This window comes from Microcaecilia unicolor, chromosome 9 (genome assembly GCF_901765095.1).
Source record: "Microcaecilia unicolor chromosome 9, aMicUni1.1, whole genome shotgun sequence".
In the NCBI taxonomy this organism is placed as follows: Eukaryota; Metazoa; Chordata; class Amphibia; order Gymnophiona; family Siphonopidae; genus Microcaecilia; species Microcaecilia unicolor.
In genome coordinates this window covers 62,594,491-62,613,267 of record NC_044039.1, presented here as the reverse complement: position 1 = coordinate 62,613,267, position 18,777 = coordinate 62,594,491, and the positions used below count along the sequence as shown (strand labels likewise).

General features: G+C 48.9%; 1 protein-coding gene across 7 annotated transcripts in view; it reads right to left on the bottom strand.

Moving 5' to 3' along the window:
• The window catches only part of DNM1L (dynamin 1 like), an 817,883-nt gene that overhangs the window by 666,926 nt on the left and 132,180 nt on the right, over positions 1-18,777 (bottom strand). For all 7 annotated transcript variants that reach the window (XM_030213773.1, XM_030213768.1, XM_030213772.1 and 4 more), the window contains one exon: positions 15,712-15,758. In XM_030213773.1, the coding sequence (XP_030069633.1) occupies positions 15,712-15,758 (47 nt within the window). The remainder of the gene's footprint in view (positions 1-15,711; positions 15,759-18,777) is intronic.

Here is an 18,777-nt window from a genome sequence, read left to right as displayed (position 1 = left end):
ACCGCCAAGGGCTCCATCGCCAGAGCAAACAGCAGAGGCGACAGAGGGCATCCCTGGCGAGTGCCACGGCCCAGGCCAAACATCCCCGAGTTCCCACCATTTACTCTTACACAGGCCTGTGGCGAGGTATATAATGCTTGAATCCAAGTTCTAAAATAGGGGCCAATTCCCACTCTATTCAAAACTTTATCCAGATATCCCCAGTGGACTCGGTCGAAGGCCTTCTCCGCCTCCAACCCCAGTAATACCACTGGCAAGGCCCTCGACCAAGCTGCATAAAGTAGGTCCAGCGTTCTACGGATGTTGTCCAAAGCCTGTCTATTTGCTACAAAACCAACTTGGTCTGGGTGCACCAAGCTAGGCAACATCTCACCCAAACGGTTTGCCAACACCTTAGCCAAGATTTTTACGTCTGTATTAAGAATCGAAATGGGGTGATATGAAGCACACTCAGTAATATCCTTACCTGGCTTTGGTATCACCGCCACCCAAGCCTCCATCATTGACTTCGGGAAAGGTGCACCCTCCCGTACCGAATTAATAACCAACATCAAATAGGGCGCCAATTCCCCCACAAAAGTCTTAAAAATTGGTAAATCCATCTAGTCCCGGCACCTTCCCCGTCGGCAGCGCTTTAATAACTTGAGTTACTTCCTTCACTGTCACCGGTGCTTCCAAATCTCTCTTCTGTGAATCAGATAACACCGACATACCCAGGTCTGCCAAATATTGGTCAATGGCTTCAGTCTGTACAGCAGCATCCTCTTTATAGAGATTCTCATAAAAAAGGGCAAAATGCTCCCTAATCTTGTCTGAGGTGTGCAACATAGTACCCCTATCATCCTTCATTCTCAAGATGTGCCTGTCTGCCCTCATCTTCCTTAACTTAGTGGCCAGCATCCTGCCCGGTTGTTTGTAAATTCATAATGGACTTGTCGCAAACATGCGTTAACAAATTGCAAGCTCTCATCATGTAAGGCTGCCAGCTCCAGTCGTATAGCCTGTAGTTTCCGGAAGTCAGATACCAAGCCAAAGGCCCTATATCTGTCCTCCAGAGCACCTAACCGCTCCATACACTGGGCTAATCTCACTTTATGGGTTCTAGAGCGCTGGCTGGCACACTTAATAAAGTAGCCTCTAGATACTGCTTTAAAGGCATCCCAGACTGTACCTAAAGCTGGCACAGAGTCCAAATTGAGGTCAAAGTACTCCTTCAACCCAGAGCGAAAGTTAGCTACAATCTCTGGATCCTGTAGTAGACAATTGTTAAGAGTCCACCTACTATCTCGCTTCAATGAAGGAATTATAGCCCAAACAGGAGCATGGTCTGAAATGGTAGTATGTCCAATGAATGATCCCCCCCCCCCCCCCCCCCGCCTTCTGACAAGCCCTTGTCCAAAAAAACATAATCCAGTCGGGAGTGAGAGAAGTGTACATGTGAATGGAATGTATAATCCCTTCTCCCCGGGTGGTCTAATCTCCATACATCATAAAGTCCCATAGCCTCTACAAAATTCCCCAAAGCTTTAGAAATTCTGTAATCATTGGAGGAGGGAGCAGCAGTCTTATCCAACCTAGGTTGCATAGTGGCGTTAAAATCTCCCGCCACTATCACCGTGCCCCGGGCAAAGTTCTGCAACTCCTTCCGAAGGTGCAGGAAAAATCGTTCCTGCCGCTCATTTGGAGCGTAAACGCTTACCAACATATATTCCTTTCCTTCAAACATAACATGCAGGAAAAGAAAACGACCCTCAGCATCCCTCTTGGAGTGCAGAAGTTGCATCTGTACATTTTTATGGAACATAATAGCCACTCCCCTTTTCTTGACACCTTTAACATCAGAAGCATAAAAAAATTTTGGGTACTGTAGAGAGGTCAACAGATGCTCATGTTTTTTATGAAAATGAGTTTCTTGCAAAAATACCACTTGGGGGCACATCAGCTGTAATTCCCTAAATAATGAATGCCTTTTAAATGGAGTGTTTAAACCTTTGATATTATATGTGAGAATTTTAAAGTCAACCATCTACCTCACTATATATGGAACACTTGCTGGATAAAAAAAATTTTTCTTCCTATCTTCCCCTCTACTCCCCTGAACTCCCCCCGCCTCCCCCCCAGCTATCCCCCCGTTCCTTCCCCAAATCCACCCTCCCAATCCTCCCCTCCCCCATTTCGACCCCCCACCAAACAGCGCACTAAGCCACTGAATGGGATAGCAGAGGAACAGTGACCCAGGAGCCAAACTCATACCCCCTCAATCCCCCCACCCACCGCCCCTCCCCCCCCCCTACCTTTAGTTTTCACATTTACATTATCCTTCTCCTGTCTCAGGCCTTACAATATGTGTTGCAAAAGCAACTCAAGAAAACATTCAAATTTTCAAAGTCAAGTACCCTTTGCATGTTAACAGCCATCTAACTCTTATCAAAACAGTTCAGACTACCAGTCTCAAGATTGGGTACCATGGCCTTTTGCTGCTTTTTCCACTCTCTGCCACTTTTGAAACAGTTTCTTAGTAGAGGAGGCCATCGCCACTGGTACCGACTCCTTAGGGGCTAATCCAGCCTCGTGCAGGTTTTTCCACGCAGCTCCCACCGATCGATAACGATGTTGCTCCCCTTTAAGGTCGAAGCAGATCGCAAAGGGGAAAGCCCAGCGATATGCAATTTTTTCTTTTAACAAAATCTCAAGTACTGGCTTCATAGCCCGCCTTTGGTTTAAGGTAAACAAAGAAAGGTCTTGAAAGATGTAAACGCGGGCATCATTATACTGTAAAACAGGATTCTGACGAGCTTTCTGCCAGAGCTGGTCTTTACACGCATAGGTGGAAAAGCGCACTACAATGTCTCTCGGCTTATTATCTTTGGGTTTACCCAAAGCTCTGTGGGCACGCTCTATTCCCAGCGTTTCAGCGTCAAAGGTCTCACCCAAGAGTTGCGTACATAGGGCCTGCACTACAGCTGGAACATTCTCCTTGTCGCCATTTTCCGGCACGCCCCGAAATCGAAGATTCTGGCGATGTCCGCGGTTCTCGATGTCATCTAATTTGTACTGCAGATCTTCGGCTTGTGTAGCTAATTTAGCCATGCTCACTTCCATGGCCTCATGCTTGTCCGCTTGCTCGTCCGCTCGCTCTTCAAGCGCTTCCACTCTACCTCCAAGTTCTCGCAAGTCAACGCTGAGCGCATCCACGTGCTCCAGAACCTCATTTTTAGAGGCGCGAATTTCTGCACGTATTGCCTCTAAGTACTTTGTCAAGTCCTGCGGGCCCTTGGGTTTAGCCGCACGATCGCCTCGTTCCACATGCGAAGAGCCTGAATCAGACCCCGGACTCCCGCGCCCTAGGGGAAGCATGGCGTGATGAGCCCCGCACTGATTTTCGGACTGTCGCCCGCTCGCTGTCCCGTGGGAGCGCTGAGGTTTTCTTACTCATTTTGCACCCCGGTCCGTGGGTAAGTCTCCGGGCGTAGTGCAGATGTAATATCAAAGGATAATATAGTGCTTATAGCTGTATAAAGGTAGGGAGGCTCGGGAGCTAGTAGTCTAAGCGGCCACTCAGCTCCGTGACGTCACTTCCTCCCCCGAAAGCTTTTTGGATTTTGCTTTAAAGCACTTATTGTGGATTTCAGGGTTGTTAGTAGCTGGATCTCTAACCATTTTATTGGGAGCATTATTGGCTCCAATTCATTTTTGATGGGAACAGCAGTTGCATAAGTAAAGCGAAAGATACATACCTGTAGCAGGTATCTCCGAGGACAGCAGGCTGATTGTTCTCATTGATGGGTTGACGTCCGACGGCAGCCCCAGGTCCGCAATTCTTCCTAGCAACAAAGTTTGCTAGAGCCCACGTGCGCACACCGCACATGCGCGGCCGTCTTCCCACCCGTCGCGCGAACGTGTCCCTCAGTCAACTTACAAAGCAAGACAAGGGAAGAGACAACTTCAAAGGGGAGGCGGGTGGGTTGGTGAGAACAATCAGCCTGCTGTCCTCGGAGAATACCTGCTACAGTATGTATCTTTCGCTTTCTCCGAGGACAAGCAGGCTGCTTGTCTCACTGACGGGGTATCCCTAGCCCCCAGGCTCACTCAAAACAACAAACAGGGTCAATTAGGCCTCGCAACGGCGAGGACATAACATAGAATAACCTGAAAACATAAAAACTAAGAGTGCAGCCTGGAAAAGAACAAAAATGGGCCTGGGGGGTGGAGTTGGATTCTAGACCCCAAACAGATTCTGCAGCACCGACTGCCCAAACCGACTGTCGCATAGTGTATCCTGCTGAAGGCAGTAATTAGATGTGAATGTGTGGACAGATGAGCAAGTCGCAGCCTTGCAAATCTCTTCTATAGTGGCTGACTTCAAGTGGGCCACTGACGCTGCCATGGCTCGAACACTATGAGCCGTGACATGACCCTCAAGAGTCAGCCCAGCTTGGGCGTAAGCAAAGGATATGAAATCTGCTAGCCAATTGGAAATGGTGTGTTTCCCCGACAGCCACTCCCCTTCTGTTGGGATCAAAAGAAACAAACATTTGGGCAGACTGTCTGAATGGGCTTGTCCAATCCAGATAGAAGGCCAATGCTCTTTTGCAGTCCAATGCAGGGCGGGTATGAGGACGGGGAAAGAATGTTGGCAAAACAATTGACTGGTTCAGATGGCACTCCGACACCACCTTGGGCAAGAACTTAGGGTGAGTGTGGAGGACTACTCTGTTATGATGAAATTTAGTATATGGAGCATGGGCTACCAAGGCTTGGAGCTCTCTGACTCTATGAGCTGAAGTGACATCCACCAAGAAAATGACCTTCCAGGTCAAGTACTTTAGATGGCAGGAATTCAGTGGCTCAAAAGGAGCTTTTATCAGCTGGGTGAGAACGACATTGAGATCCCATGACACTGGTGGAGGTTTGACAGGGGGCTTTAACAAAAGCAAACCTCTCATGAAGCGAACAACTACAGGCTGTCCAGAGATAGGCTTACTTTCTACACAGTAATGGTAAGCACTAATTGCACTAAGATGAACTCTTAAGGAGTTATTCTGAAGACCAGACTCAGACAAGTGCAGAAGGTATTCAAGCAGGGTCTGTGTAGGACAAGAGCGAGGGTCTAGGGCCTTGCTGTCACACCAGACGGCAAACCTCCTCCATGTAAAAGAGTAACTCTTTTTTAGTGGAATCTTTCCTGGAAGCAAGCAAGACTCGGGAGACACCCTCAGAAAGACCCAAGGAGGCAAAGTCTACACTCTCAACATCCAGGCCATGAGAGCCAGGGACCAGAGGCTGGGATGCAGAAGCGCCCCCTTGTTCTGCGTAATGAGGGTTAGAAAACACTCCAATCTCCACGGTTCTTCGGAGGACAACTCCAGAAGAAGTGGGAACCAAATATGACGCGGCCAGAAGGGAGCGATCAGAATCATGGTTCCAGGATCCTGCTTCAGTTTCAGCAAAGTCTTCCCAACCAAAGGTATGAGAGGATATGCATACAGGAGGCCCTTGCCCCAATGAAGAAGAAAGGCATCCGACGCTAGCCTGCCGTGGGCCTGAAGCCTGGAACAGAACGGAGGGAATTTGTGTTTGAGTCGAGTGGCGAAGAGATCCACCAAGGGAGTGCCCCACGCTCGGAAGATCTGACGTACCACTTTGGAGTTGAGAGACCACTCGTGAGGTTGCATTATCCTGCTCAACCTGTCGGCCAGACTGTTGTTTACGCCCGCCAGATAGGTGGCTTGGAGAAACATGCCGTGCCGGCGAGCCCCAAGCCACATCTGAATGGCTTCCTGACAAAGGGGGCAAGATCCGGTGCCCCCTGCTTGTTGATGTAGTACATAGCAACCTGATTGTCTGTCTGAATTTGAATAATTTGATTGGACAGCCGATCTCTGAAAGCCTTTAGCGCGTTCCAGACCTCTCTCAATTCCAGGAGGTTGATCTGAAGATCGGTATCCTGGAAGGACCAAACTCCTTGAGTGTGGAGCCCATCGACATCAGCTCCCCACCCCAGAAAAGACGCATCCGTCGTCAGCACCCTTTGTGGCTGAGGAATTTGAAAGGGACGTCCCAAGGTCAAATTGGATCGAATTGTCCACCAAGAGAGGGAATTGAGAAACACTGTGGACAGCTGGATCGTATCCTCTAGATCCCCCGCAGCTTGATGCCACTGGGAAGCTAGGGTCCACTGAGGTAAGATTGTCTGCCCTCACCTTGGGGAAGTAGGCCTGAGCTGTCTTTGAGTCCAGCAGAGCTCCTATGAATTCCAATTGTTGAACTAGAAGAAGATGGGACTTTGGGATTTATAACAAACCCAAGTAGCTCCAGGAGTTGAATAGTCATCTACATGGACAGCTGAGCTCCTGCCTCGGAAGTGCTCTTCACCAGCCAATCATCGAGATAAGGGAAGACATGCACTCCCAGCCTGCGTAGAGACGCTGCCACTACCGCCAGGCATTTGGTGAACACCCAAGGCGCGGAGGCGAGCCCAAAGGGCAGTACACAATACTGAAAGTGCTGTGTCCCCAAACGAAATCGAAGATACTGGCTGTGAGCTGGCAGTATCGGGATGTGCGTATAAGCATCCTTCAAGTCCAGAGAGCATAGCCAATCGTTTTCCTGAATCATGGGAAGAAGGGTGCCCAGGGAAAGCATCCTGAACTTTTCTCGAATCAGATATTTGTTCAGGGCCCTTAGGTCTAGGATGGGACGCATCCCCCATTTTCTTTTGCACAAGGAAGTACCTGGAATAGAATCCCAGCCCTTCTTGCCCCAGTGGAACAGGCTCGACCGCACTGGCGCTGAGAAGGGCGGAGAGTTCCTCTGCAAGTACCTGCCTGTGCTGGAAGCTGAAGGACTGAGCTCCCAGTGGACAATTTGGAGGTTTGGACATCAAATTGAGGGAGTAACCTAGCCGGACTATTTGGAGAACCCACTGATCGGAGGTTACAAGAGGCTACACCTTTGGAGAAAAAATTTTATCCTCCCTCCGACCAGTAGATCGTCCGGCACTGATACTTTTCTGACAGCTATGCTCACCTGGAGCCAGTCAAAAGCCCGTCCCTTGCTTTTGCTGGGGAGCTGCAGGGGCCTGTTGAGGCGCACGCTGTTGATGTGAACGAGCGCGCTTGTGCTTAGCCTGAGCAGGCTGGCGGGAAGGAGGATTGTACCTGCGTTTATTGTAAGCGTAGGGAGCATTCTTCTGACCCCCGTAAAAACATCTACCTGAAGAGGTAGATGCTGAAGGCGTCCGGTGGGAGAGTTTGTCGAGTGCGGTTTCCAGCTGATGGAGCTGTTCTATCACCTGCTCGACCTTCTCGCCAAAAAATGTTATCCCCCACGGCAAGGAGCGCTGGCAATCCGCTGCTGGACTCGATTCTCCAGGTCAGAGGCACGCAGCCATGAGAGTCTGCACATCACTATACCTTGAGCAGCGGCTCTAGAGCAACATCAAAAGTGTCATAAGAACCCCTGGACAGGAATTTATGACAAGCCTTCAGCTGCCTGACCACCTCCTGAAAAAGGCTTGGCCTGCTTCGAAGGGAGCTTATCGACCAAGTCCGCCAGTTGCCTCACATTATTCCGCATATGTATGCTTGTGTAGAGCTGGTATGACTGAATCTTGGCCACGAGCATAGAGGAATGATAGGCCTTCCTCACAAAAGAGTCCAGAGTTCTAGACTTCTGCCCCGGGGGCGCCAAGGCGTAATCCCTAGAACTCCGAGCTCTCCTGAGAGCGGAATCCACAACCCCAGAGTCGTGAGGCAATTGGGTCTTCATCAACTCCAGGTCCCCGCGAATCCGATACTGGGACTCAGCTTTCTTTGGAATGGTGGGATTAGATAATGGTTTCATCCAGTTCACCATCAATGTCTGCTTAATGACACTATGTAGGGGAACAGTGGATGACTCCTTAGGTAGTGAAGAATAGTCCAGGACCTCGAACACCTCAGCCCTGGGCTTATTCTCAGTGACCACTGGGAAGGGAATGGCTGTAGACATTTCTCGGACAAAAGAAAAGAAAGTCAAACTCGCGGGAGGAGAAAGCTTTCTCTCTGGTGAAGGAGTAGGATCAGAAGGGAGACCACAAGACTCCTCATCCGAGAAATACCTTGGGTCTTCCTCTGCCTCCCACGACGCCTCTCCCTCGGTATCAGACACGATCTCCCTGACCGCAGTCTGAAACCGGGCCCATCTCGACGCCAAGGAGCAATGCCCTCGATGACGATGTCAAGAAGTGGACTCCTTTGCCGATGGCGATAAAGCTCCCTCCACCGACGTAGACAGGGAAACCACTTGGGTGGCAGCCGACACTGCAAGCGGTACTGATGCCGGGGGGCCTCACCACGGACGGGGAGCCAGCCGCCGCATCTGTCGATGGTACCGTAGGCGCAAGCACCTCCGGTACTAGCGCAGACTGTCGCAGCAGTCTTTCCAGGATCCCTGGAAGTATGGCTTTGAGGCGCTCGTCAAGAGTGGCTGATGAGAAAAGCTGGGGAGCCGGTGCAGGAGTCAAAGCCCGAATCTGCTGAGGAGGCGGTACCGGGATGTCCGGAGAAGTGCGCATCGACACCTCCTGTATGGAGCGTGAGCGGTCCTCCCGGCGTTGACGCTTCACGGGTGCCGAATCCTTCGGCGTCACAGAGCTCTCGGTACCGTGACGGGAGGGCAACCTATGACGGTGCTTCTTCGCCTTCGCTCGAAGCACGGTCTCGGTACCCCCCCCCCCCCAGTACCGACAAGGAAGACATTGAATCCAAACGTCTCCTTGGGGTTGGGTCCGAAGGGGGTTGGTCCCGATGGGCCTGCACCGGAGCCCTCAAGGCAGGTGGAGACCCACTCGATGGCCCACTAATGCCAGCATCAGATGGTCTCTGGACAGCCATTATCTGCACTCCAGACGTTGATGCACTCTCTGGTGCCAACATTGACACCACTGCCGCCGCCGAGCTTGACGCAAAGAACCGGGCGAAGCGTGGAACAGGCACTCCCCACTGAGCTAATCTCGATGCTTGTGTCCACTTTTTAAGACCAAGGGACAAAGTGCAAGCGTTGGGGCGATGACTCACCCCAAGACACTGAATACACAAAGCGTGTGGATCAGTGACAGATTACCTGGCTGCACCGAGTGCACTTCTTGAAGCCGCTGGCAATCTCCGATGACATCGACGGAAAAATCACGGCGGCGAAATCAAAAGACGCGATGGCGCCAAAAAAGGGAAAAAAACAAAACCCCGTACGGGCGGCCAAGAGGGCCGCACACAAAACGAAAATAAAAAAACTTCCGACAAACTAGAAAAGGAAGGTGAAGCGTCTAACTTTTTTTTATTTTTAAGAAGAACAAGCGAGCGGACTCGCGAAAAATGAGAGAAGAAAAAAGAGACGGTAAATTGCAAAGGGCTGTCTCCTGAGGCGCAGAGCGACCATACAACAGCTGACCTGACCACGGAAAAAAAAAAAGAGACTGAGTGACACGTTCGCGCGACGGGCGGAAAGACGGCCGCACATGCGCGGTGTGCTCACTCGTGCACACGAGGGCTCTAGCAAACTTTGTTGCTAGGAAGAATTGCGGACCTGGTGCTGCCGTCGGACGTCAACCCATCAGTGAGAACAAGCAGCCTGCTTGTCCTCAGAGAATACCAAAATACCAGTTTTTGGCTTGCATATATAGATATATCTACACTAGCATTTAGTACCATGTTATTAACGCTGTACCTATTTTAGTAGTTGCCCAGGCAGTCACCTATGTATGGCATTGCATTTCTATATATTATATTTTAGACAAAATTAGTATAAAAGTATGAAGTTATTTTCCTTTTTAAACTACATACTTCTGTTAAAACTTATTTGTAAGTAGTCTTCATCATTATAAACCACATACATACATAATGGAAAAAACAACCAGTTACATTATCCCATATCTTAAACTTGACCAGACTTAAGTCTGCAATAATGGAAAACATCTCATGACAAGATCCTGCAATATAACAGCAATGGCATATATCCTTCAAACATTGCTTTATAACAAACATTTAAAAATATAGAACTGAGAGCCAGTGGCGTACCTAGCGTATTTGACACCTGGGGCCGATCATTTTTTAACACCTCCTCCTCTATATGAAAATATTATTTTTACTAATAATCTATGAGTCACACAGCAAGTATGTACCTAGGAAAGACAGCATCTTAAACATTGCAGTGAGCACTAGAACATCAATACACCCATTGTAAAAATAAAGAAGACATTAGTCAAAATGATCCTGCCAACAGAAAACCATGTCTTTTTCACAAACATAGAGCACAGATACATCTTCACGAAGTATAGAATAAGTAACCACAAACTAAAATAGAAATATGTAGACAAAAATTAAACTGAACCCCCAAGAGGCCAGATTCCGCATACAATGCAACACCACAGAAACAGTGATGCATGTCTCCTAGTACTGTGCAAAATATAAAGATAGCAGAAGTAAATTTGAAAAAACTGACAAATACCAATCAACACTTTACAAATTAAAAAACAGAAATAAAACAAAACAAAACATAGAAAATAAGATAATACCATTTTATTGGACTAATACATTTTCAATTAGCTTTCAGAGACCAAAACCTCCTTTCTCAGGTCAGTACAGTATACTGCTGTTACGGTCCTGTCCTGACCTAAGGATGTAGGTTTTGGTCTCTGAAAGTTGGTCAAAAATGTATTAAAATAGTCCAACAAACACATCACCTTATTTTCATTTTCTACAATACTACTTTACAATATACTACTTTATTCTAAGGCAAATAAATAAATAATTCTTTTTTTTCTACCTTTGTCGTCTCTGGTTTCTGCTTTTCTTGCCTTCTCTTCACTCTCTCCCTTCCATCCAACATCTGTTCTCTTTCCCTCTCCCTTTCATCCAGCTTGTCTGCTTTCTCTGCCCCTTCCATCCACTGTCTGCCCTTTCCCATTTGCATATGGTGTCTGCCAGCTTTCTCTGCCTCCTCCATCCACTGCCTGCCTTTTCTTTCCCTTCTACCCTGCCTGTCTCCCCCTCTCCTTTTTACATGATTCATTCCAGTATCTCCCCCCTCTCTCCATCTTTATTTCTCCTCTCTCTGTACTCCATCCATATGCATCTGCTGCTTATCTCCTATTTTACTTTTTTTCTCTCCATGTCCACTGTCATTTCCTCTGACTCACTATCTCTCCTATCCATAACCTCCCCTCTGTGTCCCTGTCCCTATTCCCCCTGTGTTCAGCATTTGCTCTCTGTGTTCCCATCCCTGTCCCCCCCATGTTCAGAATCTGCCCTCTGTGTCCCCTTCCCATGTTCCTCACCCTTCTCTCTCCTGCACTCCCACCCAGGGGCCAGTATCTCTCTCCCTCTTCTCTCCCCTGCTTCATAGTACTGCAACTCGTTCTCCCCCTCCACAGATCCAGCTTTTTCCCAGTCTCCTCTCCCTCATGCATCCCACCTTTCTCTCCCCTCCCCCTCTTGCTTCCCTTTGGTCTGGCATCACTCTCACTCCTTTCTCCACCCCCCCTTTTTCCCATTCCCCTGTTATTGCTTTCCTTCCTCTCTCCACCACTCTTTTCCCTAGGGTCTAGCATCGCTCTCTCCACCCCCTCTCCCAACCCCCCTTTCCCTTCGGTCTGGCTGGAATCGCTCTCCCTCCATCTCCCACCCCACCACCCCACCCGACTAGTGCAGAATTGCCTTCCTTACTCCACCCCCGTTCCGCTTCTGCATGCCTCCAAGCTTCAAGGCCCGCCAGCAGCATCTCAGTAATGAAAGTGCTGCCTTCTGCCTACCCCGGAAGCCTCCTCTATACTGCTTCCCGTATAGGCGGGACTGGAGTCAGATGCCAGTTAGTTGAGTTGCCACAAGGAGCAAGCGGACGGAGCCAAGGCTGAGCAGAGCGAGAGCGAGGCTGAGCACGCCCGCCGCCACGCACAGCCACGTCCGCGTAGGATGGAAAACAACTACGACGCCTGATGCGACCTGCAACTGGAGAGTTCAGCTGAGCCTGAGCGGGTGCCCGCGACGGCGCGACGTGGTAGTACACTAGGCTGCCGCAGTCAGTGAGTGTGTGCGCTTGGGTGGCGGGCGGGCCCGAGCCGAAATCGGGTTGGAAGGAACCTGGAGAGATCAGCTGAGCCAGAGCGCGAGTGGGTGCCGTCTCTGCAGTGGTATGCGCTACTGCTGCTGCAGTGTGTGTGCGCGCTTGGGTGGGCGGGCCTGGACTGAAATTGGGTGGGCCCACCCAGGCCCACCCGTAGCTACGCCCCTGATGCGCAGACTGATTTCCCGTCGCGAGCGCGTTCCCTCAGTTGTTTTTTTCTCCGTGTTGAGGTGCAGTGTTGTTTTTCACCATTCCTCATAGGCCCAGGAGAGAGTCTGTTTTTTGTTGTAGATTTTTTCTTTTGTTATCGTTTTTAAAAATAAAACTAAAAAAAAAGTAGAGCGTACCTTTACTTTGTTAGTTTTTCTCCCTTTTAAAGTTTCCTTCCTTTTTTGACGCAGCCGGCTTCATGCTGCGCAGTCGGGGTTTTTTTCCTTTATTTTTGTGCCTTTTTCTTTTAACAGGCAGAATCGCGTCTTTTGATTTCGCCGAACCCATTTTTCCTTCCATGTCATCGAAGACTCCCAGCGGCTTCAAATGTTGTACTCTGTGCAACCGGACCATCTCAGGTACCGATACCCACACCTGGTGTATCCAGTGCCTTGGGCCCGACCATAGCCCAGCTGCTTGTAGTCTGTGTCTTCGTATGAAGAAACGGACTCAAGCATCTCGAGAAGCCCAACAAGGAAAGCTTTTTGGGGCTCGGTCCAGTCCTTCGACATCGGTACCGAGGTCAGCAGCATCAACATCGAGGGAAGCATCGACATCGAGAGCAGAAGTATTGGCTGCTGAAAGACCAATTCGCGCTGGGAGCAGTGAGGCATCGAGTGGGTCTCCACACGCCTCGAGGCCTCCTGCTATGCAGGCCCCCCCGGGACCGACCTTCGTCGGACCCGGCCCCTAGGAGGCATGAGGATTCCACGTCCTCCTCTTCGGTACCGAGACGTCTCGATGACGGGCATCATGCGAAGGCGAAGCAGCACCATCATCGTTCTCCTTCACCACACGATGCCGGGAGCTCCAGGGTGTCGAGGGACTCAACACCTGAGAAGTGTCAGCGCTGAGAGGATCGCTCCCCCTCTATTCAGGAGATGCTGATGCGTCGGTCGTCAGGCAGCCCGGTATCTGCTCCCAAGCCTCGACAGATTCTGCCAACGGCTCCTTTACCGACCCCGCAGCCTTGTCTGACGGCGGCTCTCAACGAGCGGGCCCTGCTTCCAGAGCTTCTGGAAGGATTGCTGCACCAGTCTGCGGTGTCAGGGGTGCTTGCACCTTCCGTACCGTCTGCTGCAGCGGTATCTGGCCCTTCGCCTGTGGTGAGGTCCCTGACCTCGGTGCCACCTGCGGCATTGGTGTCGGCTGCCACCCAGGTCGACTCCCCTTCGACGTCGGTGGAGGAAGCTTCACCGAGTGCAGGCGGGCGTTGACTTCTCGGCACCACCACCGAGGATGTTGCTCCTTGGCATCGAGGCAGGCTCAGTTTCGGACTGCTCTGAGGGATGTCTTGTCCGATACTGAAGATGAGCATTCGTGGGAGTAAAAGGGAAAGGGAAATGGGACTTGATATACCACCTTTCTGAGGTTTTTGCAACTACATTCAAAACGGTTTACATATATTCAGGTATTTATTTTGTACCAGAGGCAATGGAGGGTTAAGTGACTTGCCCAGAGTCACAAGGAGCTCCAGTGGGAATCTAACTCAGTTCTCCAGGATCAAAGTCCACTGCACTAACCACTAAGCTATTCCTCCCCAGGTACTTTTCTTCTGACGAGTCCTATGGGATTCCCTCTGAACCTTCCCCTCCTCCAGAAAGGAGACTTTCTCCTCTGGAGAGTCTATCCTTTACCTCCTTTGTCCGGGAAATGGCTGCGGCTATTCCCTTCCCTATGGAGGTTGAGGATGAGCCCAGGGCTGAGATGCTCGAGGTCCTGGATTATCCTTCTCTGCCTAGAGAGGCTGCAACGGCTCCTTTGCATAATAGAAGTCCTTATTAGAAACTGGTCATTCCCTCTGTCTAATCCCGTGACCCCGAAAAAGACTGAATCCCAATATCGGATCCACGGTGAGCCTGAATTGATGAGGTCTCAGCTACCTCACAATTCCATGGTGGTGGACTCCGCCCTCAAAAGAGCCAAGAGTACTAGGGACAATGCCTCGGCGCCCCCAGGCAGAGAATCTAGAACCTTGGACTCTTTTGGGAGGAAGACGTATCAGGCTGCTATGCTCGCTGCCAAGATCCAGACATACCAGCTCTTCATGAGCGTCCACTTGCGGAACTCGGTGAGGCAACTGTCCAGCTTGGTTGATGCACTCCCTCCGGAGCAGGCCGAGCCTTTTCGCCAAGTGATCAGGCAGCAGAAGGCGTGTCGAAAATTCCTGGCCAGGGGTACATTCGACACTTTTGATGTAGCATCCAGGATAGCTGCCCAAGGTATAGTGATGCACAGACTCTCATGGCTGCATGTCTCTGACCTGGATCATTCGGTCCAGCAGCGGATGGCGGATGTTCATTGCCGGGGAGGGGGGGGATAACCTTTTAGGTGAGAAAGTATAGGATCTAGTTGACCAGATCAAGAAGCACAATGATGCTATGGATTCTCTCTCCCACCGGGCGTCTTCTGCTACTATCTCCTCATCTAGGAGGTTTTTTGGAGGGAAGCGGAGTGCTCCCTATTCCTTTGCTAGGCGTAGGTATACTCCTCCTTCTCGGCAGCATGCCCAGGATCAGTCCCAGTGCGCTCCTAAGGCCACTGCAGCTCCCCAGCAAAAGCAAGGGATGGGCTTTTGACTGGCTCCACTTCAGCATAGCCTCAGTAAACGTGTCCATACCGGATGACTTGCCAGTTGGGGGGAGGTTAATGTTTTTTCACCAAAGGTGGCCTCTTATAACCTCCGACCGGTGGGTTCTACAAATTGTCCGGTTAGGATATATCCTCAATCTGGACTCCAAGCCTCCAAATTGCCCACCAGGAGCTCAGTCCTACAGCTCCCAGCACAAGTAGGTACTTGCAGAGGAACTCTCCGCCCTTCTAATAACTGGACTGTATAGCTTTCTTAATTATTTCTATGTATACCGACGTTTAGTGACTGAACTGTGTAGTTTGCTACTGAATGTTATGTGTACTGCCTACTAGTGATGAAAAAGCACAGCAGTATCTGTTATATTGTGATTAAACAAAATCCATCCTTTGAAATCTGCTTATGGTGAAATCTTAGATATATTATTAAAATTGGTTTAATTTCATTATTGTTTCCAAACCAACAGAATGTTTGGTAACTACTCCATTCAAACAATCCCTACCTTTTCACCTCCAGGTCAGATCCACACAGAGACAACATAGATCTTTATACAGAGAATTATATTTCTGTATATAAAGATATATGATGTCTCTGTGTGTTTTTATGCATGCACACACATACACAGGCAGAGGGATTGGAAAGATTTTTTATGAACCATGCTTTCCCCACTTGTTTTTTTTCTTTCTGTTGAATGGCATGCTGTTTATGAGAACAGAAAAATCAAAGCAAACTGGATCATGCACTACCAATATTTTCTCATCTCTCATGATCCACAACACATCAAACTATACAGTAATTTATGGCAATCTTACCTTATTTTTTGTATGAAGAAATTTTCCCCACTCATCAGCATCAATTCCTGAAAAGAAACAGTATATAACTCAGATGAAACTGAAACAATGCTACATTATAATTAAGAAAATTCAGTTCAGAGGGGACAGGTTTACAGACAATATTCTTGAACCTGAAAGTTACCCTAACTGAGGCTTCAGGGCCTACTCAGTGTATCAGCAAAAGGCCTCTTGGGAGAGAATGGAAGTAGCTCTGACATTCTCTCTTCCCCCCCCCCACCCCCCACCCCCACTTCTAGTCTGATCCCTGGGAATGCCAGTGTAAACAGACTGGTTCTAACCGTGAGTAAATGGTCCCTATACTTAGTTGCAATCCGACAAATTTTCTTTATGTGAAGCGTTTGTTTACACTTTCAACAACAACAAAACCAGGGGACACAAGATGAAGCTATAATATGGTAGATTTAAAACAAATAGGAGAAAGTTTTTCTTTAATCAGCGCGTAGTTAGACTCTGGAACTCGTTGCCGGAGAATGTAGTGACAGAAGCTGGCCTTACGGAATTTAAAGTGGGTTTGGACAGATTCCTAAGGGAAAAGTCCATTGAACATTATTAAATTTTTTTTTTTGGGGGGGGGGGGGGGGGGGGAGGGTTCCCAGGTTCTGAAGCCTGGATTGGCTGCTGTCAGAGACAGGATGCTGGGCTCGATGGACCCTTGGTCCTTTTCCCAGTATGGCGGTGTTTATGTGCTTTATTTATGTTTGGGCATAGTTTGCATATTCTAACACCGGTACTTCCGAGCAATAAAAGAGACCAGAACCAGTCTGGAGAACCAGAACAACAGAAAAATCAATGTCTCCATAAATTGTGCCTTCACAGGAATTCACACTTCTTTGGTAAAACAAACCAAATTATATCACAGGTGCTGGGAAAAGAACACAGATATTTAAACCCATAGAGGAACAAAGAGAAAACACACACACATACCTTCAGAACCACATCCACACACTCCATCCTACCTGCAGCCATTCCACACACATCCCCCTCAGCCCTGAAGTACTCTCATTCCCTGACAGCCACATACAGGATCAGAGGGACAGCCACACTCAGACACAAAGAAACAGCTGCCCTAAGTGCTGTAAGCCTATTTCTAGATAAAATATATTTTACAAATCACACTTGCGTGTTGTATTATTGTGCTACAAAACCCACTGCCCCTAAGAAGTGGGCACAGGATCACAGAAAGGAACCAGAACAAAGCCAAATCTGACATCTGGGGACCATAACGGATATCTTGTGGGCTCATCTCGGTCTCTTAGGAGATCTCTAGCTGAGTAAGTACACTTTAATTTTTGTTGTTGTTTTGTGCACCAGGAATACTGTTTGCTGCATAGACAGGATGAGATTATATAATTGAGAGTCCCTGGGCAAACCTGTACATGTGGATTACAAACAGGGAGAGACAGAAAAATCAAAAGACTTTGTGAACCTCTTAAAATTTGGTTATAGGCTGGATGACAAAATCTGGTGAAAAGTCTCTGTAGTCAGGCAGAGTGACACTAGGCAGTGAAAAGATCTAGTGATACCTTTGCAGTGTGGGTTTAGACAAGGTAAGATTTTAATAGTCAAATATATATGTAAAAAGAAGGGAAAATTTGGTTCTTACCATGATAATTTTCTTTCCTTTAATCATAGCAGATGAAGCTATTATGTATGGGGTTGTGTCCATCAACCAGCAGGGGGAGATAGAGAGCACTCAATTTTTCACAGTGCCTCATGGCCAGCTAGCACCACTGCCTCGTCAGTATTTGAAGCTTCCAAAGCAGTATGGCAAACCGCAATGGGAATAACATGAACTTTCCTCACAGCGAACGATGGCCCCTTAACAAGGGTATAAACTCCAAAAAAGGAGAGAATGAACTCATCCTCCTGGAGGGAATAAACTCGTCCTCCACTTTGTATAACCGGAGGGAATACTTGCATCCTCCTGGAGGGAATAAACTCATCCTCCCAAAACATGAACTGGAGGGAATGAACTCATCCTCCTATCACTGTAACAAGAATCCTAAAGACTGTTTTCCGACTCCCCAAGGAAGGAATATAACTTCAGGAAACAAGAACAGCACCTAAAATCAGAATCACTACAATACAGACAATCATACAGGGAGGGCTCATGGCTTCATCTGCTATGACTAAAGGAAAGAAAATTATCATGGTAAGAACCTAATTTTCCCTTCCTTGTCATCAAGCAGATGAAGCCATTACATATGGGATGTAACAAAGCAATCCCTAAATAGGGTTGGAACAAGCCACACCACGCGCTAGCACCTGTGCTCCAAAACGCGCATCCCTCGGGCGAAAGAGAGCTTAGAAGCCCATGTTGCAGCACTGCAAATCTCATGAAGAGATAGTGCTCCAGTTTCCGCCCAGGAAGAGGAAATCGCTCTTGTGGAATGTGCCTTAAAGGCTTCAGGCGGAGCCCGGCCAGACAGCAGATATGCTGAAAAGATAGCTTCGAGCCAACGGGCAATAGTGGCTTTAGACGCTGAAGACCTCTGCGAGGACCTGCAAACAGCACAAAAAGATGATCAGAGGTCCTGAAAGAATTTGTAATTCGCAGATACTGCAACAGAGTCCTGCGCACATCCAAAAGGTGCAACTGCCCAAATGAATCTGGAAACTCCTCATCAACAAAGGAGGGAAGAAAAACAGGCTGGCTTAGGTGAAACGCTGAAACCACCTTAGGCATGAAGGAAGGCATGGTCCAAACCGTGACCCCTGACTCTGAGAATTGCAGAAAAGGGTTTCTACAGGACAGCGCCTGGAGCTCTGACACCCGTCTCGCCGAGGTAATGGCCACTAAAAAGACGGCCTTCAGTGTCAAATCATTCTCTGAAGCACGCCGAAGCGGTTCAAAGGGAGCCCCCTGAAGGGCCTTCAATACTAACCCCAGGTTTCAAGCTGGACAAGGTGCCCGCACAGGAGGACGGAGCCGAAGCACCCCTCTAAGAGACCGTGCCACATCTGGATGAGCAGCTAAGGACACGCCTTCAACCTTGCCACGCAGGGAGGCCAATGCTGCCACTT